Source organism: Sphaerodactylus townsendi, linkage group LG17, assembly GCF_021028975.2.
Source record: "Sphaerodactylus townsendi isolate TG3544 linkage group LG17, MPM_Stown_v2.3, whole genome shotgun sequence".
Classification (NCBI taxonomy): Eukaryota; Metazoa; Chordata; class Lepidosauria; order Squamata; family Sphaerodactylidae; genus Sphaerodactylus; species Sphaerodactylus townsendi.
The window spans coordinates 23,467,095-23,492,574 of NC_059441.1; the positions used below are offsets into that span (position 1 = coordinate 23,467,095).

Genomic DNA, 25,480 nt, shown 5'->3' on the forward strand with positions numbered 1-25,480 from the left:
ACAGACACCTTGGGAGGTAGGTGGGGCTGAGAGAGTTCTGTGACTGGCCCAACGTCATGCAGCAGGTTTTATATGGAGGAGTGGGGAACACATCCAGTGCACCAGATAAGAGTCCACTGGTCATGTGGAGGAGTGGAGAACCAAACCCGGTTCTCCAAACTAGAGTCGACTGTTCTTACCCACTATACTTTGCTGGTTCTTCTTTCTCCTGCCCTTTTATTATTATTATTATTATTATTATTGATTAGATTTATAGGCCGCCTCACCCCCAAAGGGCTCAAGGCGGCTCACAATACAGCTGTTCCAATAACAGCACATAAAATACATAACTAAAACTAACCACATTAGAACAAATTTCCACAGCAGCAATTTCTTAAAATTTAAATAACAAAGTTAAGAGCAAGCAAAATTAAAGACAGGCACCCGATCAAAAAGGCTGGGAGGGGAGAGGCAGGGCCCAAGATGGAATCAAGGCCCTGCCAAGATGGAAAACTGGCAGCCTCAGTGGGGGGCGGTAGACGCAGAAACTGAGAACAGGGAACAGCACAGCTAGAAAGTTTGGGTGATATATTCCAGGAGCTGCTGTACAAACGTCCGAATCCAAATTTGTTTCCTTGGGCTTTTGCAAGACATTTCTTTTTCAAGAAAAAGCCACTTACACCCTTGTTTAATGATTCAATTGAGCATCAGTTTTGTGTTTAATGGCAATACGGGTAACCCACTATTCCCTTTGGCTCAAGTCTGAAGCCTTCTCCAAGCAAAGCAGTGGAAACCAGTAGTGTGGTGGTGTCGGCTGTCCGGGCCCTTAGCAGCCATTTGCTGGCAAGCCATCCCTTCCTAAAGCTGGACATTGCCAAGAGCAGATCCAGAGAGATCTGACACCCTCACTGGTTGGCATCAGGAAATGGCGAGAGAGGCGACAGAGGGTTGCCACAGCATTTAGCTGCTGAGTAGAACAGCAGCACCCAATGGAACAGGAGAGAGACCTCACAGTATGCCTTGGTCACCACAGCCACACCACATGGTCACTCTGTACCTGACTGCTACTCGGCTGCCTGCCCCTCCCATCTCCGACCTATAAAAAGACAGAGAGGGCCCTCTTCCTGCTCTGTAGCGCTCCCTCGCTGCTGCCAGCAAACCACTTTCGCAGTGGTCCCCAATTTGCAAACATTCTCTTTCAGCAACCGTTAAAAGCACGCCGTTAACTTGTAAATGGAGCCCCTCCTGCTGTGGGCCGTCAATCTGCGGAGAACGAAAGCACGGGCTTGGCTCGGCACTCTGAACACACACAGACACGCACAAAACGTTCGGAGGAAAGGCAAAACACAACAGTTCTGAGATGGGAAAACTTCCTTGCCTACCTATTCGGACAGCGTTCAGCTATGGAGTCGTGCGACAACGCTGAGAATTTCCCAATATTGCAGAAAGGGGCAAAGATACAAAGATATCTGGCTTCAGATATCCTAAATGTGCACTTGGTGGGATGGAGTTATTATAAATATATTTCCTGTTAATGTGCGGATTGAGAACATCTAAGGATAGGCTGCCCATATCTGGCTGCTACACCATCAGCAATGCTCTAAAACAGAGGTGTCCAACTCTGGCGCTTCAGATGTTCATGGACTATAATTCCCATCAGCCCCTGCTGGCATGGTCAATTGGACATGCCAGCAGGGGCTGATGGGAATTGTAGTCCATAAGCATCTGAAGCACCAGAGTTGGATGCCCCTGCTCTAAAACCATAAGAGGAAACCAAAGCTGGATCTCCTGTCTCCTAGTATTCATAGATTTCGCTCTTGGCTATAATCCCACAAACTGATCCCTCACAAACAGACTGGGCTGCCGGTCTTCGGGTTTCCTCTTGTTCCCCATGTCTGGAACATCCCGAAAACTGTCCCGTCTACAAAAAGCAATAATAAAGGTCTGTAAAATGGGCATAAAAACCAGCTCGGCACATTGATGGGCATGAAAACAAGTCCGGCAGATTCCATTTCAGTGGGTGTTAAAAACAGTTCAGAACATCCCAGCTTCACGTAATTCCAAACTTTGACCGGCAGGATAGCCCCGTCGATCCGTTTCCGACAAACATTCCCCACCAGCCCCCCGTACTTTTACAGCGCTCAGCTGATGAGTTTGGACTCCTTATGACAAACTGGGTGAGCAAAAGGCAGTCTGGGTGGAGGGGATGCTCCACTTCCATCTGGGCAGGTGCCTTCCAAAATCTCATGCTCTTAAGCATTAAGCCTGCCTTTTCCCATCACATGAGGGACTTCACTACAATACAGCCTGCTGTCTATTCCTATCAGCTGAGCAAGCGGGGGGAAAGAGCGACTGTTCTGCCAGGGTTTCTTTCCCTCTAAATGGTCACCCTGAGATAGTTACCTCCATTGGTGGGATTCAAATAATTTAACAACTGGTTGTTTACAAGCACCATTTTAACAACTGGTTCTGCTGAAGTGGTGCGAACCTGCTGAATCCCACAACTGGTTACCTCCTGGAAAACTATTCCTGTTTGACCCAGCTGGGGGCATCTCATCTTCAAGGGATCACCCCCCCACCCCACCCAATATACATATTTTTTAAAAATGTTTTGTTTACAGGCCTCTTTTCGTTTCTCGGGGGTCTTGTTTCTCTTGAAAACTAAGGCACAGAGAGGCCATGTCCACAGCTTGTGGGCCAGCTTGTTGCACAGAGAGATGGTTCCGGCCTCAGTGGAACACGTGCTGCAACCTGAGGCAAAATTGCATAAGACAGAGGGGTGGATTCCCGTGACATACAATGACATGATCTGTCGTGCTTGCAAAGGGGCGGCGTTTCACCTGGGTTGCAGCAGGCCCAGGGTGTGTGCATGCGTGTGTGTGTAAACATACCCCCTTTTGTGGGAGCGGCAAGAAAAGAGGGGGAAGAGGGTCCTCACACATATTGCTCTTCATTCTTTCTTCATTCTTCATATTGCCCCTGAACTGTGTCTGCCCCAGCCTAGAAACCTCCTCCCTCTAGCTGTGAAATCTGGACAGACCTCAGTGTCTGGCATTTGCCGACCTTTCTATCTGGACGAATCTGCCAGAGAACAGAAGGTGAATTTTGCTCTTTGCCAACAAATGAGGTTATGGGGAAGTCGGGGCCCTGCCCACGCATGGGCCACCAGAAAGGTCCACAAGACCAGCAGTTACCAGTTCAGCCTGGCGAGACCTTCCAGCCTTCTGCTGTTGGCAAAAGACATTCACGACTCTTTGACATCTGCACGGTCTGCCACCATCCATGGCGGCGCAGTTAAGTCAGGACTTGTGGTTTCCGAAAGGTAATTTGCCTCTTTGGTGAAAAGCCGCTGATAGGGCGTAACTCTTCCCCCAGTTAGAGAACGCCTTGGTTCAAGGGAAGCTGGTTTCCTGTGAACTCTGCTTGCCTCCTGCTACCCACAAAAGAATGTAATGGAGTTGGACAACTTTAAAAGATAGCCCAACCGCATCAGAGCACTTCAGGCTGAATAGATGCAAGTCAGGCATTGTGAAAACACAGGGCTCACCGGTACTCTGCTGGCCTGTAAGAATCAAGCCGGCAGCCTTCCTCCTAGGGCAGGAGAATTTCACCAACTCTACAGGTCAGACCAACGTCACTTCTAGTTCCTCAAAGGTATGCTTGGTTTTCTAGAGCAACACAGTCTTGCTTTGCTGTGTCTGTGAGAAAACACGTCTAGCCAACATACCCGGGCATTACCAATGAAGACCGTGCTATGTGCAGCTGTGCCTCATGTGGAAATTGACAACGTATTCAGCGTTAGTCCGCTGCACGGAGATGGCGAAGGGCTCGAATGGGTGGAAGGTGAACGCCACCAGGCGCCGGACAGTGTGATTGATCGGGCGGCCAAGGAGTCCCGCTTGGATTTCAAACTTCAGAAGGCCGGAATCCCGGGCATAGAACCTGCAAAGGACAGAGAGAGGCAATTTGGCGATGGTCTAGCCGGGGAGGGTCAGCAGTTTGTGATTTACTGCGTTAGTGCCCTGCTGTGGCTAGCCAGCGGGATTGAGCACTCGCCTTCAAAGGTGGCTTAAAAGCTTCAACCGAAGGAAGGAAGGAAGGAAGGAAGGAAGGAAGGAAGGAAGGAAGGAAGGAAGGAAGGAAGGAAGGAAGGAAGGAAGGAAGGAAGGAAGGAAGGAAGGAAGGAAGGAAGGAAGGAAGGAAGGAAGGAAGGAAGGAAGGAAGGAAGGAAGGAAGGAAGGAAGGAAGGAAGGAAGGAAGGAAGGAAGGAAGGAAGGAAGGAAGGAAGGAAGGAAGGAAGGGAGGGAGGGAGGGAGGGAGGGAGGGAGGGAGGGAGGGAGGGAGGGAGGGAGGGATGTTGACAAGCATCAATCACCATGACAGCAACTGACCAGAGTTAAAAGAACTTTGCCAGCTATGGATTTGCAACCAGACACAATTCAAAGGATAAACTTTGGCCCCCTGATCGGGCCTGAGACCGGGAACTCCACAGCCCCGCCTTCAACAAGGGTCCTGCTTTGGATGCCCCCCTTGAGAAGCCAGCAAAGGCCTTACAGTGGGGGTGTCAGGCAGAGCCTGGCATAAGAACATAAGAGTCTGCTACTCAGTGGCCCACCAGGTGCCTATGGGAGCTCACATGTAGGATGTGAAAGCAATGGCCTTCTGCTGCTGCTGCTTCCGAGCACCTGGTCTGCTAAGGCATTTGCAATCTCAGATCAAGGAGGATCAAGATTGGTAGCCATAGATCGACTTCTCCTCCATAAATCTGTCCAAGCCCTTTTTAAAGCTATCCAGGTTAGTGGCCATCACCACCTCCAGTGGCAGCATATTACAAACACCAATCACACGTTGCGTGAAGAAGTGTTTCCTTTTATTAGTCCTTATTCTTCCCCCCAGTATTTTCACTGTATGCCCCCTGGTTCTAGTATTGTGAGAAAGAGAGAAAAAATTATCTCTGTCAACATTTACTACCCCATGCATAATATTATAGACTTCAATCATATTCCCTCTCAGACGTCTCCTCTCCAAACTAAAGAGTCCTAAACGCTGCAGCCTCTCCTCATAAGGAAGGTGCTCCAGTCCCAAAATCATCCTCGTTGCCCTTCTCTGCACTTTTTCTATCTCTTCGATATCCTTTTTGAGATGTGGCGACCAGAACTGAACACAGTACTCCAAGTGCGGTCGCACCACGGCTTTATATAAGGACATGACAATCCTTGCAGTTTTATTATCAATTCCTTTCCTAATTATCCCCAGCATGGAGTTTGTCTTTTTCACAGCTGCCATGCATTGAGTTGACATTCCCATGAAACTATCAACTAAGACGCCCAAATCCCTTTCCTGGTCTGTGACTGATAGCACTGACCCCGGTAGCGTGTATGTGAAGTTTGGATTTTTTGCCCCTATGTGCATCACTTTACCTTTTGCTACATTTAACTGCATTTGCCCACTTAGCCCACTGACCTAATTTATCAAGGTCCGCTTGGAGCTCTTCGCAATCCTTTGCGGTTCTCACCACCCTACATAATTTGGTATCATCCGCAAACTTGGCCACCACATCACCCACCCCTAATTCCAGGTCATTTATGAATAGATTAAGGAGCACTGGTCCCAAAACGGATCCTTGGGGGACATCACTCCTTACATCTCTCCATTGCAAGAATTTCCCATTTACACCCACCCTTTGCTTCCTGTTTCTCAACCAGTTTTGAATCCATAGGAGGACTTCCCCTCTTATTCCTTCATTGCTGAGTTTTCTCAATAGTCTCTGGTGAGGAACTTTGTCAAAAGCCTTTTGGAAATCCAAGTAGACAATGTCCACTGGCATCTGGGAGGACAGTCTGCAACTGGGAGTCCGGGTGGAAGGAGTCCGGGTGGAAAGTAACTTGATTTTTTCCCATAGCTGAACAAGAAGGGGTGCCCAGGCCTGATGGCTGCTTATCTCACCCTCTGGCCTTGGACATCTGTTTCACCGTTTCACTGTCTTTGCTTTGTAGTGGGTAGCGCGGGAAGATGGGAGGGGGGAGGAGCACTTTGGGTTGATATAGATGGGCTTTGGAAAATACAATTTAGAACAGGCTTTTCATCTGCTGGCTACTGATAATGTCCAATACAGCCTTTTGAACCGACGGTGTCAGAGTTTTATTTGGACTCAGATCTAGGGCTTGACAGATTCCCCATTTGTGGAATCTGGCCCCCACAAAGACATGCCAAGTCGCATTTTGGCTCTTGTCTGGCTTACCTCGATCTTGAGTTAATTTTTCTTTTCTCCTGCCGATATAGGAGATGCTCACTCAAATTTGGCTAAGCAATTTTTTTTTGTCTTTTAGCAACTGAAGAGAAGGAGGAGTTTGGATTTATACTCCGCTTTTCTCTCCTGAAAGGAGCCTTTGGCTTACAAACTCCTTTTCCTTCCTCTCCCACAACAGACACCTTGGGAGGTAGGTGGGAGTTTGGAGAGAGCTGTGACTGGCCGAAGAGAGAGGACTGGCCGAAGAGAAAGGCTGTACCCAACTGAGGTTCCTGTCTTCCCCAGGCTCCATCCCAAAATCTACAGGTGTTTCCCCACCTGGAGCTGGGAACTCCACCCCCATCCCATCCCCTGCCAGTGGCCACGGGAACGTGGCAACCCTGCATAGAAAACTTTGGGATTAGAAAGGCAGGGTGGAAGCAGCTCGCATAAAGAAATGCCACTGGGAATAAGCATCCCGCTTTCCACATTCCCTCCTTTGAGGGACACGCTTGCATAACTTCCTGGCCTTCGCTCAAAATGTCCGACACAAGCCCATTTCCCAGCAGGGGCAGTTCCAGCTGTTAGCCTACCTACTCTCAGTCGGCAGACGGGAATGGGAAGGAGGACACGCTTTCAAACAAGCAGACACCCTCCGGGCTTTTGACAATGAAGGCGGCTTGAACTCCCTGCATTCCTGCTAGACGGCTATTATTCCCTCCCCCCTCCTGCACCAGCCTGACAATGAAAAGACACGGATTGGGTAGAAGGACAATTCTCCTCTCTGGCTTTCCAAATGGTTTCTCCCCTCTGCTTTACAGGGGGGAGATTTGGGGGGGGGGAGAGAAAGAAAGGAGGAAGGAGGGGGTTTTGTGTGTGTGTGTAGGTGCATGCATGTGATGAAATAAAACACGCTCTGTGGTCTGCCCCTCTTACTCCAATTCAGGGCAATTTGCCGTGTTCAAGACGAGCGCCCTATAATCTCCGAGATGGGTGCCGTTTGGTATTTTTAAATCTATCTGAAGAGTGCTCTGCAATCAGAGGCCATTTCCATGGGCTCGCACACGCTGGATAAATTAGACGCCGAAATGCTAGATGCGTGTCGGGAAGAACGGCGTTCGTGTTCCCGCCCTACGCCAATTGTTATGAAAATGGGAAAGTTTGGCTGCAAATTGTTTCTGTTTCTAAAAGGCTTCCAAAAAAGCTTCTCGGTTTAAACTCCCCAGCCCCCTCCCCCCCCCCGAAGATTTAGGCTTTTAACAAAGAGGGGTGGCTGGATACAGAAAACTGTGCTGCCCTCATCTTTCCTTGGCCTCGAGTCTCCTTCTTGGCTGTGACCGGGTGGTTGTCAAAGCCATTGCAAGGGGGCGATTGGGAGCCTTTGTATCCTGGGAGATATTCCACTCCGCACAGAGGTTCAAGAAGAAAGGGGGTGGCCATTCCAGCAGCTGCAGGTTGGTGTAGGAGGAGAAAAGCTGGGGGAGGGGGAGGCCAAAGGCAGCAGGGGGGGGGGTGACACGACACGACAGCACATTAAAGTAACAGCAATAATAATAATAATCCTGAATGCTGAGGGAACACTAAAACCCCTCTGGGTGGGAGCTGACAGCAACAGAACTCCCTGGGAACAGGCATTTTATTTTCTGATTATTGTGGGTTTTCTGGGCTGTTTGCCCATGGTCTGGTGGATCTTGTTCCTAACATTTCACTTGCATCTGTGGCTGGCATCTTCAGAGGTGTATCACAGGGTTACACACTGTGTCCAGTGATGGGGTGTGTGTCCACTGATGCGGAGAGAAACACATCTTACCAGGATGGGCCTCTGAAGATGCCAGCCCCAGATGCAGGCAAAAAGTTAGGAGAAAAAAACACACCTCCTGGAGCACCTACAACAGCCAGTTGATACCAAGGTAGGAGCTTTTGAAAATACAATATCCAGGCTGTTCAGCATTCTGTTTCCAGAAGCCAAATCAGATGAACCTGGGAATCTCCAGACAGGGTATGTGTCAGGAGGGACACCTGCCCCCTCCCAACCTGAGTCCAAGAGGGGTAAGAGTGCGAATTATGACCTTCTATGTATCCACACCTGTCATATGTTAATGGGCCTTTTGTTCTGTGCTCAATGCGCTTAGCAATGTAGAAGAAAAAGAGTTTGCAAGGAGACTCAGTTTACAATCTCCTTCCCCCCCCCCCCCACACACACAACAAACACCCTGTGAGGGAGGTGGGGCTAAGAGAGCTCAGCAGAGTTGTGACTAGCCCAAGATCACCCAGCTGGCATGTGTTGGAGTGCGCAAGCTAATCTAGTTCCACTGTTGGGGCTCCGGAAGGGAGGAATGGAAACCAGGACAGGAGACTATTGTGATGGCTTGGAAACACTTACTTTTGAAAACAAAGTCGTTCACACCTCATTGTTCCCACAATCTGTGAGAAGGAGGGAGGGGGGAGAACAGAGGGACAGCAATAGATAAATATTATTGTTGAAAGCCAGATTCCCCAGAACTGGCTTTCTGAAACTCAGTGCCTGTTGCCAACCCAATAAAGACATCTGATTTCATATTCAGAGTCCGCTCATTGATCTTTGGTCCAAGACCTAACAGCATGACAGTCACAGCTTTTCCTTTGCTCTCCCAGAGAACTCACTGGAGGAACCCAGGATCAGTTGCTCTCCCTCTCAGCCAAACCCATCAGAAACAATAGAATAAAAGTGTGGAGAACAAAATGGGCCAAGCTCCTCAGAGACAGGACGGGATAGAAATTAACAGATGTGGTCAGAGGTCCTACTCAGCTATCACTGTTTCCGCAGCAATTGAGATGCGGGCCAGACGAAGGCAAACATTCTACTGATTGGTTCTAAATATTCTGACAACCCCACCTTGCTTTCTTTGTTTTAAAGGTGTACACACACACTCACACACCCCTATAGCTGAATTGCGTGCATGCAGCCTCTCTCGGGGCTCGACTCATACCTGATCGGATGGTCGCCGCAAGTCTTGGGGCGCTCCATGACCGAAACCCATTTGTCGTCATAACTGAAGAGGGAGAGGTCGAGGTACGGGCTACCACTGTATGACTGAGCACTGATTGGGAGCTGGCCCAGGAGTCGCCGCACGGCCTCGGTGTGCCCTCCGTACTTGGCGTTCACGATAGTGTCCTTAAATCTGAAATGCACACGGATCATGTAGGGCAGAGGCAACTGCACAAAACGTAAAAAGACCACCTCTGCCACCCTCCCTACATCTGTGCCTCGCAAAATGAGCAGGAGAGAAAAGTACATGGCGATAATATTGACCCACCTTGCAGAGCTCTTATCGAGCCAGCTGAGACTGCGCGTAAACCATTTTGAACTTTAGAAAGTGCTGCGTAAATGTTAACAACCATCTGAAGGACTCCCGTCTCAGCTTGCAAATACCCAAAGATCATTTTCAGAGGAATGGCTCGCCTTTAAAGATCAGTCAGAGGGAAAGCAGGTCACGGCCTTCTTGGTAGTGGCACCCGGCCTCTGAAGTAGTGCTTTGTCTTTCCAGAATTATCCACCTGCCCTTAGCATATTGCATTGGCAACAGACAAAGCCTACCAGTATCCCAGGCTTTTGGGGAATGATGTCTTCTCTTATTTTTTTCACTCACTGGTTTGATTGGCATAGTCACTATTCTCATGATAACAGTTGGCATTCATAAGTTTTGAGCAGTAAAAGCGCTTTCACACACATCATCTTAGCATACTGCCAGGAATGGCTGGAGGCGCCATCAGGCGATGGGTTTCACACCTGTGGGAGGGAGTATGGGCTCCACTGTATGGGGATTGGCATATGTTTTACAATGTAATCTGCCTTCTGATATGTTAATGGATCTTTACTCTGTTTGATCTGTTCCTATGCACTTGTAAATGTAGATAACTAGGCTGACCCTGCTGAGGTTCTGAGGGGAGGAAGGAGCAAAACCAACAGGAGGCCACCTGACTATCTCTGCTGCAGCCTTGGAAGGGCCACTTTCAAAAACACTCTTATTCACACTTTACTTTCTCACATTCTCTAAGAAAACGGACTTAGGGGGAGCAAACCTTGGGGAATAAATATGAATAAGAACATAAGAACTAGCCTGATGGATCAGACCAGAGTCCATCTAGTCCAGCACTCTGCTACTCGCAGTGGCCCACCAGGTGCCTTTGGGAGCTCACATGCAGGATGTGAAAGCAATGGCCTTCTGCTGCTGCTGCTGCTCCCGAACACCTGGTCTGCTAAGGCATTTGCAATCTCAGATCAAGGAGGATCAAGATTGGTAGCCATAGATCGACTTCTCCTCCATAAATCTGTCCAAGCCCCTTTTAAAGCTATCCAGGTTAGTGGCCATCACCACCTCCTGTGGCAGCATATTCCAAACACCAATCACACGTTGCGTGAAGAAGTGTTTCCTTTTATTAGTCCTTATTCTTCCCCCCAGTATTTTCAATGTCTCCCCCTGGTTCTAGCATTGTGAGAAAGAGAGAAAAATTTCTCTCTGTCAACACTTTCTGCCCCATGCATAATTTTATAGACTTCAATCATATCCCCCCTCACATGTCTCCTCTCCAAACTAAAGAGTCCCAAACGCTGCAGCCTCTCCATATAAGGAAGGTGAGGAACTTTGTCAAAAGCCTTTTGGAAATCCAAGTAGACAATGTCCACTGGTTCCCCCTTATCCACTTGCCTGTTTACACCCTCAAGAACTCTAGTAAGTTCGTAAGGCAGGACTTGCCTCTGCAAAAGCCATGCTGACTCTTCCTCAGCAAGTCTTGCTTTTCTACATGTTCTATAATTTTATCTTTAATGATAGATTCTACTAATTTACCAGGAACAGATATCAAACTGACTGGCCTGTAATTTCCTGGGTCCCCCCTAGACCCTTTCTTAAAGATTGGTGTGACATTGGCCATCTTCCAGTCTTCAGGGATGGAGCCTGATTTCAGGGATAAGTTGCATATTAAAGTGAGAAGATCAGCAATTTCATGCTTGAGCTCTTTAAGAACTCTTGGGTGGATACAATCTGGGCCAGGGGATTTGGTAGCATTTAGTTTATCAATGGATGCCAGAACTTCTTCCTTGTCTACCACTATCTTCACTAGTTCCTCGGATTCGCCTCCTAAGAAGCTTGGTTCAGGTGCAGGAATTTTCCTCACTTCCTCTTGGGTGAAGACAGATGCAAAGAATTCATTCAGCTTCTCTGCAATCTCCCTGTCATCTTTTAGCACACCCTTTGTTCCTTTGTCATCTAACGGGCCTACTGCTTCCCTAGCTGGCTTCCTACTTTTGATGTACTTGAAGAACTGTTTGTTGCTGGTCTTGATGTTCGCAGCCATGCATTCCTCATAATCCTTTTTTGCCTCCCTTACAGCTAACTTGCTTCTCTTTTGCCACCATTTGTGTTCTCTCTGGTATTCTTCATCAGTTAAGTTGGACTTCCATTTTCTAAAAGACATCTTTTTTTCCCTAATAATTTCCTCAACCTCCCTTGTTAACCATGGTGGCTTTCTTTTGGACTGGGCACTGCCTTTCCTAACTTGCGGAACACATTCCAGCTGAGCTTTTATAACTGTGTTTTTAAATAACCTCCAAGCATCTTGGACAGTTCTGACTCTCTTGATTTTCCCTTTCAGCTTGCTGCGCACTATCCCCCTCATCTTTGAGAAATGTCCCTTTCTGAAGGCAAATATAACTACATTAGTGGTTGTCACTTGTTCGCATGCAGAGATACTGAACCTGACAGCATTGTGGTCGCTGTTCCCTATCGGCTCAACAACACTGACTTCCTGCACCAGGTCCTGGGTCCCACACAGAATTAGATCTAGGATCACCTCTCCCCTGGTTGGTTCCACAACCATCTGCTCTAAGCCACAGTCATTTAGCATATCCAGGAATGCTCTCTCCTTACTATGACCGGAACATGCTTTTTCCCAGTTTATATGGGGATAGTTAAAATCGCCCATTACCACTACATTTTTGCTTTTGTTGGCCTCTCTAATTTCTTTTTCCATCTCAGAATCCTCTTGTGCACTTTGGTCAGTGGGACGATAATATATTCCTAATGTTAAACTATCCTTCAGCTCCTCCTGCATTGTCTATTTTATGTGACACTATGCTGTCTTTGATGTAGAGTGCAACCCCACCCCCAATATGCCCTCTCCTATCCTTCCTGTAGAGCCTGTAACCTGGGATAACAGCATCCCACTGGTTCTCCTCATTCCACCATGTCTCTGTGATGCCCACTATATCAATGTCCTCCTGCAAAACTCTGTACTCCAGCTCCCCCATTTTAGGTCGAAGGCTTCTACTATTAGCATAGAGACACTTGTATACTCTGTCTCTGTCCCTAACCTGGGATTTATGTGTTTTGCCCTCTAGCCATTTGTAGACACTATCACTTATCACATTGCTATGCTCCTCGCTTGTATGTGGTTGATTTAGAAAAAAAAACCTCTCTGTCTGCATCCCCATGGACACTGTATTCCAAACCGAAGTCACCTCAGCTCCTGTCGGCTTTCCCCCAGGGATCAGTTTAAAAGCTGTTCTGCCACCTTTTTAATGTTGAGCGCCAGCAGCCTGGTTCCTCTTTGGTTAAGATGAAGCCCGTCCCTTTTGTACAGGCCTGCCTTGTCCCAAAAGGTTCCCCAGTTCCTGACAAATCTGAAACCCTCTGCCTTACACCACCTTCTCATCCACGCATTGAGACCCTGTATCTCCGCTTGCCTAGCTCGCCCTGCGCGTGGAACAGGTAGAATTTCGGAGAATACCACCTTGGGGTTCCTGGATTTTAACCTGTTTCCTAGCAGCCTAAATTTAGCTTCCAGAACCTCCTGGCTACATTTCCCAATGTTGCTGGTGCCAATGTGGACCACAACTGCTGACCACCCCAGCACTGTCTAACAGCCTATCTAGACCAGGGGTAGGGAACCTGCAGCTCTCCAGATGTTCAGGAACTACAATTCCCATCAGCCCCTGCCAGCATGGCCAATTGGCCATGCTGACAGGGGCTGATGGGAATTGTAGTTCCTGAACATCTGGAGAGCCGCAGGTTCCCTACCCCTGATCTAGACGAAGCATGACATCCGCAACCTTCGCACCAGGCAGGCAAGTCACCATGCGGTCATCACGCCTTTCACAAAACCAACTCTCTCTATTCCTAATGATCGAATCACCCACTACAAGGAGCCCCCCACCGCCCTGAGCCCCCCACCTCCACCTCCCTCAGTGCGAGAGGATATCTGATCACCAGCTAAGGAAGGGGTCCCATCTAAGGGAGCATCTTCCACCACCTCAGACTGGCACCCTCCAACCCCCAGACTCTCATTCTCCTTGACATCTGAAGAGATGTCTCCTTGGGAGTGGGAACCAGCTGTTAGGTCCCTGAAAGCCTCGTCTGTCACCCTCTCTGCCTCTCTCAGCTTCTCCAGGTCTGCCATCTTGGCTTCAAGAGAACGCACACCCACGACTTCTGTCCTAGTGGCAGATAGTCATACATGTGACACTCAGTGCAAAACACTGGAAAGCCCCCCCCCCCTTGCTGGCTTCCTGCCTTCATATCTAATTTTGTTTAGATATTCAAATACTGATTTTAATTAGTGCCTCCCCCTTAAGGTTTCTGTACCTTCTACTATCCGTTAAGATATGTCCTTAATTAGTAAAACACCTGTGCGAACCGCTGGTTCCAGAGACTGACTGAAAAGGTTTAAAAATTTGAAAAGCCCCACCTCTCAGCAGCCCCACCAATCAGCAGCCCCTACCAAACAGCAGCCCCAGGACAAGGAGAAAAAAGAGAAAACCCCTGTTAAAAATACACTGTTTAAAAGATGTGGCTTAGAGAAAAGCCCTCTAAAAAGAAAAGCAGAGCTCACTCAGGTCAGCAGAACTGGTTTCTTGAAGCTTAGAGCGCTTACTGTGGTGGGTTTTCCAGGCTGTGTGGCCGTGGTCTGGTAGATCTTGTCCCTAATGTTTCACCTGCATCTGTGGCTGGCATCTTCAGAGGTGTATCACAGAGAGAAGTTTGTTACATACTGTTTCTAGTGTGTCTAGAGAGAAGTAACAGACTTCTCTCTGCGATGCACCTCTGAAGACGCCAGCTAAAGATGCAGGCGAAACGGTTAGGAACAAGTTCTACCAGACCACGGCCACACAGCCCGGAAAACCCACAACAACCAGTTGAATCCGGCCATGAAAGCCTTCGACAATACATTTAGATCCTGAATCCAGAGTCCACTTACTGATCTTTGAATCAAGACCTAACACATACTGAGCCCTATAAAGCAGACCACTAGAATTCTTGTATGGTCAGGTAAGCCGCTGACTCATCCCTTAATGCAGAGGACCAGAAAAGATAGAAGCTTCCAGGAGGACAAAGTAAATTTGTGGCTGAAATTTGTGGCCTTGGAAGGACCACCCAAATCACAGCTGCCAGTGTAAACCTAAGCAGAGTTTCAGGCTTTGAAGCTCACAGATTTCAGTGGAGGTTAGAACAATGCAACTCTGCTTAGCAACACACTGTGCGCCCTAGAGCTTTAAAGTGTACCTACTTTCAGATGCTATCCTTTTAAATCCCACACTTCTTCTGAAGAGCTCAGACAAGGCTGGAACAGGTCCAGAGGAGGGCAACCAAAACGGGAAAATGTCTGGAATCCATGCCCTATGAGGAGAAACTGAGGGAGCTGGGGATGTTTGGTGAAGAGAAGGTTAAGAGGTGACATGATAGCCATATTTAGATATCTGAAGGGAGGTCATGTTGGTGAGGGAACAAGCTTGTTTTCTGCTGCTCCAGAGACTAGGACCAGGAATAATGGGTTCAAGGTGAAGGAATAGAGATTCCACCTAAGCATCAGGAAAAACCTCCTGACGGTAAGGGCTATTCAACAGTGGAATGCACTACCTTGGAGTGTGATGGAGTCTCCTTCTTTGGAGGTTTTTAAAGAGAGGCTGGATGGCCATCTGTCAGGAGTGCTTTGATTGTGTGTTCCTGCATTGCAGGGGGTTGGACTTGATGGCCCTTGGGGTCTCTTTCAACTCTATGATTCTAAGGCTACATGGCTCTCCCTTGCTTTCACCCCTCTGCCCAACTCCATGAGAACTCCGTGAAGTAGGTTAGGATACAGAAACATACTGGGCCCAAGGTCATCTAAGAAGCTTCAACGAGGATTCGAACCCAGGATGTTCCTTGTGTGACACTGATGACTGCGCCACACTCACAAAAACTCTTTAAGTCCTTTTGTCTGAGATTAATTCCTTTGTAGAAAGGCAGGAAAACATATTGTAAACTTTAAAAAGAAAATACCCAGCATGCTGCGGTGGGGGGAAGTCAAATTAAAAGTACTAGTTAAAATGGAGTACTTGAACCAGAGTCAGCCGAGTTCTTCCATGTTCACTAGTTTGCCAAGGAGCTGAGCTACCACGCGCAGAGGTTGCAGGGCTCACCGGCGTTGGATCTGCCGGGCAAAGTTGTTGCTGGAGGCCGAGCAGGGAAACTGGACCGCCTCGCTGTGCAGGGTGGCATTCCGGAAGAGATCGCAGAAGTTCTCGAAAAGCTCCAGCAGTTCATCCGAAGTGTTCTCAAAGACGGCAATCACCTCGGTGGTCACCATGTTGTACACGACAAAGAAAGACGGCTGGGAGGGGGGAGAAGCGGCATTAGACTCACCCTGCTGAGCGCCGGCGGAAGACGTGGCTCAGCAATCCTTGCCACCAAAAATTATAAGCAACTAAGAGAGGTGACGGTTTTGCGGCTGGCCCAGGGGGACTGAGCTTTTCGTCGGCCACTTTACTGTGCTTTCAGCCATCTCTACAGGCACCAGATTAACCACTCCATTAACTGTTCTCAAGTTATTTTACAAAGCTACATGAAATTCCTCTAATTCTTTCCTTTTTTGGTGGGGGGAGGCTGTTTATCTTTGAAACCGAACCCATCAGCGTTCCAGTTCTCTCCCTCTGCCAAACACAAAATGGGCTTTTTTCCCCCTCTTCTCCCAGAGCGGCAGATTTAATTTTAGTGCCTGCCGGGAAATGATTTTAAGCCAGGTGGTAACAGGCAACAAATTATTTCCTTCGCCATATATGCAGAGAGGTGGGAGCTGGCCAGTTTTATCGGGAGGGGGAATGTTTTTTTTCCTGTCTTAATATTTCCAGCATGCCGAGATGAGCCTAGCAAAATGCATTGTGCTCCGTGGCGGCTTGCAAACACTGTTCCCTTCAGGGTCCCCCGCTGCTGGTGAAATGAAAGGCTGAGCACCATTAACTATTTCTTTTGAATTACAAACGACCAGGAAGTGGAGTATTTTCGCCCATCAGCAGGGTCAGTGCTTAAGGCTTTATCTGGAGAAATCCAGCGTTCCTGTTAAAAAAGAAAGTTTCTGGTCCATACAATCTCCACTTTTTAACTACTGATGATATTTGTGAACTAACCTGGAACGCCCCAGGCTAGCCTGATCCTGTACAAGAAGAAGAGGAGGAGTTTGGATTTATACCCCACCCCCTTTCTCTCCTGTAAGGAGACTCAAAGGGGCTTACAACCTCTTTTCCCTTCCCCCTCACATCAAATACCCTGTGAGGTGGGTGGGGCTGGGAGAGCTCCGAAAAGCTGTGACTAGCCCACAGTCACCCAGCTGGCGTGTCCTGGAGTGCACAGGCTAATCTAGTTTCCCAGATAAGCCTCCACAGCTCAAACAGCAGAGTGGAGACTCAAACCGGTTCTCCAGATAAAAGCACACCTGCTCTTAACCACTATGCCACTGCTGCTCCTTGTCAAATCTCGGAAGGTCAGCCCTGGTAAGTACCTGGATGGGGAACCACCAAGGAAGCCGAGGATTGTGGAATGGAGACAGGATATGACAAACCTCCTCCAAATGCCTCTGGCCTTGAAACCTCACTATGAGTCTCCGTAAGTCAGCTGTGACTTGACAGCACACATGCACAAACAGGGGTGGAGCAAGGGGGAACTGCGCCCAGGCATGCCTGCGTCCTGCCATCCGCCGCCATGCCCCCTTGGTGCTACGACACTGCACCAAATTGTGATTTATACAGTGTATCTATGGGCATGTCACTCAAGTTATAAGAAAACAAAGGACCTTGCGGGGGGGGGGGGGGGTCTCATTTAACCCACGCCCAACAATTTCCTATTTCCCTTATCAGACAGCCTCTAAAGCCTCCCGCAGAGGTGACGCTGTAAGGGACCCAAGGTCTCTTGGGAAGTGTAGTTCCCACCAGGCTGCTTTTTTAGCCTGAACTGAACAGGTTGCTTTTCAACTAAGGTAAGGGGTGGGGGTGCCACGGGGATGGGGGAGTCTGCCCTGGGCGCAGTCTGGCCCAGCTACGCCTCTGACCTCCCCTTTTCCTGCTTCCTTCTCTTCTTCCCACCCACCAGCCAACCTACCTCTCTCTGCTCCTGCCTCTTTCGTTGCAACTGTACCAAGAGACAAAGGAAACCTCCGAGGGTTTGCGCCTTACCCTCCCAAGCAAGGAAAAGCATCCAGCAATATCCGAGGAATAGCTTCTTTCCACAGGGGAAGGAGGAGACAGATCTTCACCGCCTGCTGGGTTGGTTGCATTTATTTTTTTAAACTGGGGGAGAGGGGAAGTTTGGCCCCTTGAGAATCATGATTCTTCTGCCAATAAAACCCAGGAGGCAGAATTAAGTACAAACAGCCCCAAGCCAGCAGTGTGAAAACATGTGTCTGTTTGAGGAAGAAACAGTTCTATAATGCTTTTGAATCAGCGGGTATTCCTTCTCCTGCTCAGTACCAGGATCCCAGCATTTCTGGCCTCTCGGGATAGCCAAGGGAGGCCTAGGGATTCTACAGCTCAGATTCCCTGGTGATCTGGCACAACATCACATTCTCTTCTTTAAAGCTAGAGAAATGTGCTGCTCCTTTGGGGAACATCTGCTGCTGAGTCACCTCCTTCGGTGACTAACAGAACCTCTCTCAGAAGTCCCACTGGCCAGCAACAGTCAGCTCTCCCAGTCTTGAGTTTGTAGCAGATGCCAATCGAAGGAACAGGGGCATATCGCTAAAGAGATCTTTTAAAAAGAAGAACTGTGGTAGGTGGCATGGGGAAGAAACCATACAGGAGCAAGGCGCCAAGGACACAGGCAGGATTACGTGCACAGCAAGCAGCAGTGGAGAAACAACAGAAGGCGAGATAATTGGTTGCTCTGAATGGCAGTAACGACTGTATTGTTACTTTAAGTATGAAGACCGGTTCAAAGCAAGTTTTGTTTATGAGTTGGGGGCAAGCTCTGAATCAAATATGGTAAAGATTAAGCATTAGCACCGAGCCTAGACTGCCATTAACAGTATGAGTAGATTCGGCAGATAAAACAATAGGGCCAGGGCCAATGGTGCAAAGTAGATAAAATTTTATTTTATCACTCGGTTCAAATGCACCATGTGGGTTGCCCAACAGACTTCTTCCGGAGAATCATTTAGTCTTCCAGTGGTTTTTCAAAGAGTGTAAGATCGGTACCTTGAAAAATCACTGCAAGACTAACGGAAGAAGGCTCTTGGGCAAAATGTGTAGGGAATTTTAACCGAGTCATAAAATATTTTACCTGCTTTGAACCATCAGTCTCGGCTTTATATTTTTGATCTCCTCGGACTAGCAGCAGCGCTCCACAAGGAAGAAGAAGAGTTTGGATTTATTTCCCCACTTTCTCTCCTGTAGGAGACTCAAAGGGGCTCACAATCTCCTTTCCCTTCCCCCCTCACAACAAACACCCTGTGAGGTAGGTGGGGCTGAGAGAGCTCCAAAGAACTGTGACTAGCCCAAAGTCACTCAGCTGGCATGTGTTGGAGTGCACAAGCTAATCTAGTTCCCCAGATAAGCCTCTACAGATCAAGTGGCAGAGCAGGGAATCAAACCCGATTCTTCAGATTAGAGTGATCCTGCTCTTAACCACTATGCCACGCTGACTCTCAAGTACGGTCTACCAAACTCACAGGAATAAGGGCAGACATCACATCTAGCCACTCCCACCAAGGATAGACCTGTACCTGTGAAGGGTCCGTCACCCGTAACGTCACCACATCTTCGCTGGTATACTTGATGAACAGGTGGTTCTCGTCCAACAGCTGCATCTTCCACATTCGCAGCTGCCTCAGCTGGTCAAAATACTGAAAGAACCTCCGTTTCGCCATCGTACTCCCGTCCTGCTCTGCCCTTCGCCACAGGTAGACCAGCAGCCTGTGTTTCAAAGAGTTGATGAACGGCTCTTTGTACGGGTTCGCCATGCCGGTCTGAGAATCCCGCTGGACCTCTGGGTAAACCGCTGAGAGTGTGAGGAGGTCATCCTCATAGCAGAAGCGGCCGATCGTCCGCACGTCGATGAAGGTGCCCTCAGGGGTCACCTGGAAAACGTGGATGGTTTGCTGCTGCACGGAGAGGATGGCCAGGATGTTCTTGTACAAGTAGAGCCCCTGGTTGTGCGACAGGATGACCTTGTCACATTTGAACGTCCTGGTGTCACACAACCTGCCCGTGTGGAGGTCGATGATGTGCAAAGAGTAGTCTTCTAAAGGGGACCTGGGATTAGGGGTCACAGATTCGCTGTTGCGGTAAACCTCGAAAAAGGGAGGGTGGGGCTCCTCGGGCAGGTAGGCCGCAGAGCCAACAATGACATAGCGACAGTCATCTGTGAACAAGCTGCACTCGCGATTCAGGTGCTCCCCGTTGGAGGCCACGTTGGTAATGTGCAGAAGGACAAAGAAGCGCTCAAAGAGCCTCCCACGGATGTTGATGGAACGCTGGTCGTTGCCGTTGGCCAAAATCTCCCCATCGTAGCCCTGGAGAAGGTCCTCAGCAGCCTGACACCCTTGATACTCGTAGATTTCCAAGGACGTCTGGTCCGAGGAGAAAGCTATGAAGTACCTTCCGTCAGGGGAGAACTTGCGTAAGAAGCAGGGCGGCTTTTCAACATTGACCACTGTGAAGTTGGGGAAGATGTTTTGGTGGAAGACCCGGACCTGGTGCCAGTGCGTTCCCGTTTTGCCAGATGTGATCCTTCGCCGTTCCAGGCGGTAAATGACGTTCTGGTTCTGGATCCGACGAGGCCTTATGGTCGGGGCATCATGATCCATGCTACTGCCTTCAAGTAGAGATAACCAGTGGTGGGATTCAAATAATTTAACAACTGGTTCCGGTGGTGGGAATTCAAATAATTTAACAACTGATTGTTTACAAGCACCATTTTAACAACCGGTTCTGCCGAAGTGGTGCAAACCTGCTGAATCCCACCACTGGAGATAACCCTCTGGTAGGTAGGAGCTGAGATAGCTATGAAGGAGAATGTGCTGTTAAATGAAGGAGAGAGTATTATGAGGATGCAGCTGCAGGAAGAAATAGCCATGAGAAAGGACGGTCAAATCCTACACTCATACATACAACCATTTTAAAAGATTAAAATCTGTCACTAATTGAAACACAGCCAATTCTAAAGCGAAATCCACCCTGGCAAACAGCAGTTTTAACCAATACACCATACCGACTCTGTTAATTAAGTGCTTCGGGGATGTTAATGGGTATGGTGTGAATTGTCAGATCTCAGAAGTTAAGCAGGGTCAGTACCAAGATGGGAGACCACCAAGAAAGACTCTGCACAAAATGGCAATCTGTATGTCTTGATGGTCTTAGAAGCCCCTTCTAAGGTCACCGTAAATTCATACATTGTCTGCTATCTGACAGTACATAGGTAGAAGAAGAGTTTGGATTTATACCCAGCCACTCTCTCCCACAAGGAGACTCAAGGCAACTTAAAATTCCTTTCCCTTCCTCTCCCCACAATAGACAACTTGTGAGGTAGCTGGGCACGAGAGAGTTCTGAACAAACTGTGACTAGCCCAAAGTCACCGAGCAGGAATGTAAGAGTGGGGAAACAAATTTGATTCACCAGATAAGAGTTTGCCTCTCATGTGGAGCAGTGGGGAATCAAACCTGGTTGCCCAGATTAGAGTCCACCTGCTCTACACCACACTGACTCTCAATACATATCAAGTGCTTGACTATCAACCACTGATTGTGGTTTAAAACACCATGTGGTCAGTGTCTGAGCTGGGTTTCATGAATTCATCTTCACTGGGTACATAGCAGCTTGTAGTGGTTTTTTCAAACACATGATTTCTCCTACCTTAAAAGCTCAGTTTACTTAGCTGTTAACATTACACTCACAAGAAATTTGATAGCAGTGTTGTTTTTGAAAAAGGCACATGGGTCAATCAAGATGCCCAGCAGCACATTTTCAAAAAATGTAAGAAGAAAATGTAAGACCAGTAAACAGTGAGTTAACATCAACTTCCTCCTCATGGTACAAAAGTATTGTGAAAGGGACTGACCACAGTTTTGCAACAGATGTTAGGTAAGATTTGCACACACAAAAAGCAAGTTTTAACAACAAACATTTTCTTGCAGGTCCCAAGTCTCAGGACAATACTGACGCTCAAATTGTTTTTATACTGTGACCCACCCTGAGCTCTGTGGGGATAGGGTGGGATACAAATCCAATAAATAAATAAAACCACTGTGAAGGGTGCAAAGAACTGATTAATCTGTGACTGAGATGTGTGACTGGTTTGTATTCGCCACCGCAAAAATCCTCATTTTTTCTTCATAAAGTGCATCCTGCCTATTCCACGCACACAGAGAGGCAAATGTATATCTTTAACCCTACAAAAAACTTGGACGCCAAGTTCAGTGGAGTGCTACTGACTGGCCTTCAGGACACCATTTACTGAGCTTAACAGTCAAGTGGATAACTTGACCCAGACTTTGTTGGAACAAATCCAAACACTTGAACCTAGTGTCCCCCAAATTACTAAAATGGACAGACACTTGCTTTTTCTGAATTAAAACTGACGTTACATTTGAGAAAATCAAAAAAAATGTGATGATAAGAGAATCGGTTATAGTGTAGCCCATGCCTTTTGTTTCTGAGTAAGCCATTTTTTCAGGTTATGTCTCCAACCAGAAAAGAGCATAATTTGACTGATGGGACAAATCCTGCAACCCCACATCAACATTTAGCACAAAATACCCCCCCCCCCCCCCCCCCGATGAGGCTGACAGGAAGAAAGCAATTCTGGTGCAGTAAGCCATGCAGAAACGCACCAGGCAGCCTCTTCTATGGGTAGACATTCAGTAAGTGAGCAGCTTAACCACACAGACAGTGCTATTTTAAGAGACAGAGCAGAATAACTGCCCTCTCCACCATAAAGACCAAGTGTAAAAAGCAAACCCTCCCCCACCTGCAGAAAACATGCAAACAGCAACCTCTTTGGGGTTGCAGGATATTCTGTGCGTTTCTACACCTGGGCTGCTCCATCACCCTGTCTACAGAAGGCGAAGAGAGGAGTGCAGCCTACCCACCACCTAGAGTAGCCAGATCCCCCCTGTAGGGTCACCAGGTTGGAGAACTCCAGGAGATTTAGGGAAAGGACAGAGACCTCAGTGGCCTTCAATGCCATAGACTTCACTCCTCCAGAGAAACTGATCTGTGTAGTCTGAGAACGAGTTGTAATTTCAGGGGGATCTCAGGCCCCTCCTGGAGGCTGGCATCGTTAGGGTATCACTTTTAGAGGGATTTGGGTTAGAGGGGATGACTAAAGTGGGCCACAATGCCATGACTTCCACCCTCCAAAGCATGCATTTCCTCCCGGGGAACTGATCTCTGTAGTCTGGAGAGGAAGCTGTAATTCCGGGGGATCCCCACGCCCCACCAGGAGGCTACCCTCCCCACCTCCCTCCAGCGGAAGAACTCCATCTCAGAACAGTGAATCACGCAGAGCGGCAGCAGGCAGCCTCCTCCAACCCACCATGAGTTTCGTTGGGTTCACACGAGCTGTGGGGGGTTGTGGCCCGTTCCCCACGAGCTCCCACCAACTCCCACCCCCGACGGGCCAAAGAAGCGCCCGCATCGCCTCCAGCTTCCCTCCCCGCCTCACTCGACGGCAACAACCGCCGCCATCTTGCTGTGGAAGGACCAACAAGTTCCAACAGCCTGCCGGTTAGGCCTGCGGCAAGAGCGTCCCGCCACAAGCCGGAAGTGCTTGACTGAACATAGAGAATGGTCGAGCGGGGAAGAGCGGCATTATTCCCCGCAGCGGCCCCTGGTGGCGGAGGAGTAGCATGGCAGACGCCGCATCCCTCGCCCCCGCCACGCGCGCCGCTTCCATGGCAACAGCATCCTGGCTTACGGTGCCGCCATGGCAACTGCCTCCTTAGGAGGGCTGCTCATGGCAACCGAAAGGATGCCTTAGCAACTGCTGCTGGGCAGGATACCCCTGCAGAAGCATTCCTCCCTGGGATTCAAGCTGGCTTCCCACAGAGGGGACCCCCCAATAGCAGCCTCCATAGGGACTCTTCTGAAAGGGAGGGTGCTATGCCAGTCCCTTGGAGGTTGCCATGCCAACCGATGGGATGCTTGCCATGACAGCCACTGCCTAGCAGGATCCCATGACAACCCTCAGGCAGCACGGTAATGTCTCACCCTCTTCTCTTCTCCCCCTCCCCAAAAGTAGACCATGAAAATCACAACAACCCTCACCCCCTAAAAAAAATGACCTCACTCGAACTCTTACTCCATAAGAAAATCAGGACCATAGTGGCCAACCCACAGGGTTGCCAGCTCTGGATTGGAAACACCTGGGAAATTTGGGGATGGAGCCTGCAGAGGGCAGAGGTCGAGGAGAAGGGAGGGACTTCATTGGGGTATAATGCTCTGGCATTCACCCTCCAAAGTAGCCATTCAGTTTGAAAAGTGGGAGAGAAGATATCCAGGTGCCACCTGGAAGGTGGCAACTCCATGGTCACTCCAGTTATAGGGTTGCCAGCTCTGGGTAGGGAAATTTCTGGAAATTTGGAGGGAGGGTGTAATTTGGCAGGAGAGGGACCTCAGCGGGGTATAATGCTATAGAGTCCAACCAACAAAGTTAGCCATTTTCTCCTGGGGAAATGATCTGTGTCGCCTGGATATCAGTTGTTATTCCAGGAGATTGCCAGTCAGCATCTGGAGGTTGGCAGCCCATTACCCAGTTTGAGTTTTCAAGCACGGTGGTGTCAGATCAGATACAGGTAAAAGTGCAAACACCAGGTCATTACTGATCCATGGGGTGACGTCATGCCGCCACATTTACTAGGCAGACTATGTTTATGGGTGGTTTGCCATTGCCTTCCCCAGCCGTCTGCACACTTTAGACCCAGCAAACTGGTACTCATTTTACCGACCTTGGAAGGACAGAAGGCTGAGTCAACCTTGAGCCGGCTACCTGCAACCTGACTTCCGTCTGGATCAAACTCAGGTCCTGAGTTGATCTTTGACAACAGTCCTGCAGCTTACCACCCTGCATCACAGTGCTCCTAAAACCATAAAGTATCCAGCAATTCCTCCAGAGGGCAGAGGTCGCTCTGGGGAAAACCCTGATCAGCTTTATGAATCAGCAGAAACTCTAGGGTTTTACAACAGAGTTTCCAGTGATTCCTGCAGAGGCGGCTTCTGGGTTTTCCTCAGAAGGGATGTCGCGCTGTCACCAGCACCTGCTTCCCTCCAGCCCTGGTGTCATCCCCTTCATCTCTTTGTGCTTTCCTGGCCATTCCAGGCAACCCAAACCCCAGGCTGTGCAGAACGGTTACTTTATAATAACTAGAAGAAGTCATGGCAACAAGTTGCCAGGGAATCTTTCCATCCATCTCTTACCATCATGGGACAGCTGCTTTTGTTCCTAGAAAAGGAGGAAATGTATCACAGGTCACACAAACAAACCCTTTTTGTAACGCCATCATGACTTTCAAAATGCCTGCCTTGGAAGATACCATAGTAAGAGAATTTGGGGGTTAGTGCCACCAGTAGCAAGACAAAGATTTGTACTGAATAGAGGCTCACCTGCAACATAGCAACCCCAACATCCAGGAGATGTGTGTTATGATTATGGATTCATAAATATGAAACTCAACAATATGTACCACTGTGCTTTCAGTGAAAAAAATTAATTGAATAATGGGATGCAATTTCAAATGTGCACTCAATGTTATCCAACAACATTCAATGAAGCAATAATAACAAAAAAACACAGAGCTAGTCGGTCCTCTGGATAAAATCCAACCTTGAATACAGATTTCAAAGGTCACATCAGATAAATACTCTTGTAGAAAGTCACATAATTGTTTCAAGTTAAGTTTCAATCTGGATGTCGAACTGTAAAGCATTCCGCAAACCAGTCACACAAGTTGTCCTTCAAAGTTCTGCTTTATGAATATATAATCATAATACACTT

General features: G+C 48.5%; 1 protein-coding gene across 1 annotated transcript; it reads right to left on the reverse strand.

Annotated features, from left to right (window-relative positions):
* Positions 1-1,705: 1,705 nt before the first annotated feature.
* On the reverse strand, positions 1,706-23,157 carry DET1 (DET1 partner of COP1 E3 ubiquitin ligase). The gene is made up of 5 exons (XM_048482151.1): positions 23,024-23,157; positions 19,214-20,509; positions 15,645-15,835; positions 9,178-9,369; positions 1,706-3,921 (listed from the first exon to the last, which is right to left on the reverse strand). The coding sequence occupies exons 2-5, from the start codon at positions 20,294-20,296 to the stop codon at positions 3,732-3,734; spliced, it is 1,656 nt and encodes a 551-aa protein (XP_048338108.1). The 5' UTR covers positions 20,297-20,509; positions 23,024-23,157; the 3' UTR covers positions 1,706-3,731.
* Between the last annotated feature and the right edge of the window lie 2,323 nt (positions 23,158-25,480).

Coding starts and splice junctions, on each gene's coding strand:
- DET1 (XM_048482151.1), bottom strand. CDS start 20,296: ATGGATCATGATGCCCCGACCATAAGGCCTCGTCGGATCCAGAACCAG. Junction 15,836..19,213: donor GGGTGACGGACCCTTCACAG/GTACAGGTCTAT, acceptor CCCCCCTCCCAG/CCGTCTTTCTTTGTCGTGTA. Junction 9,370..15,644: donor GCCCGGCAGATCCAACGCCG/GTGAGCCCTGCA, acceptor TGTGCATTTCAG/ATTTAAGGACACTATCGTGA.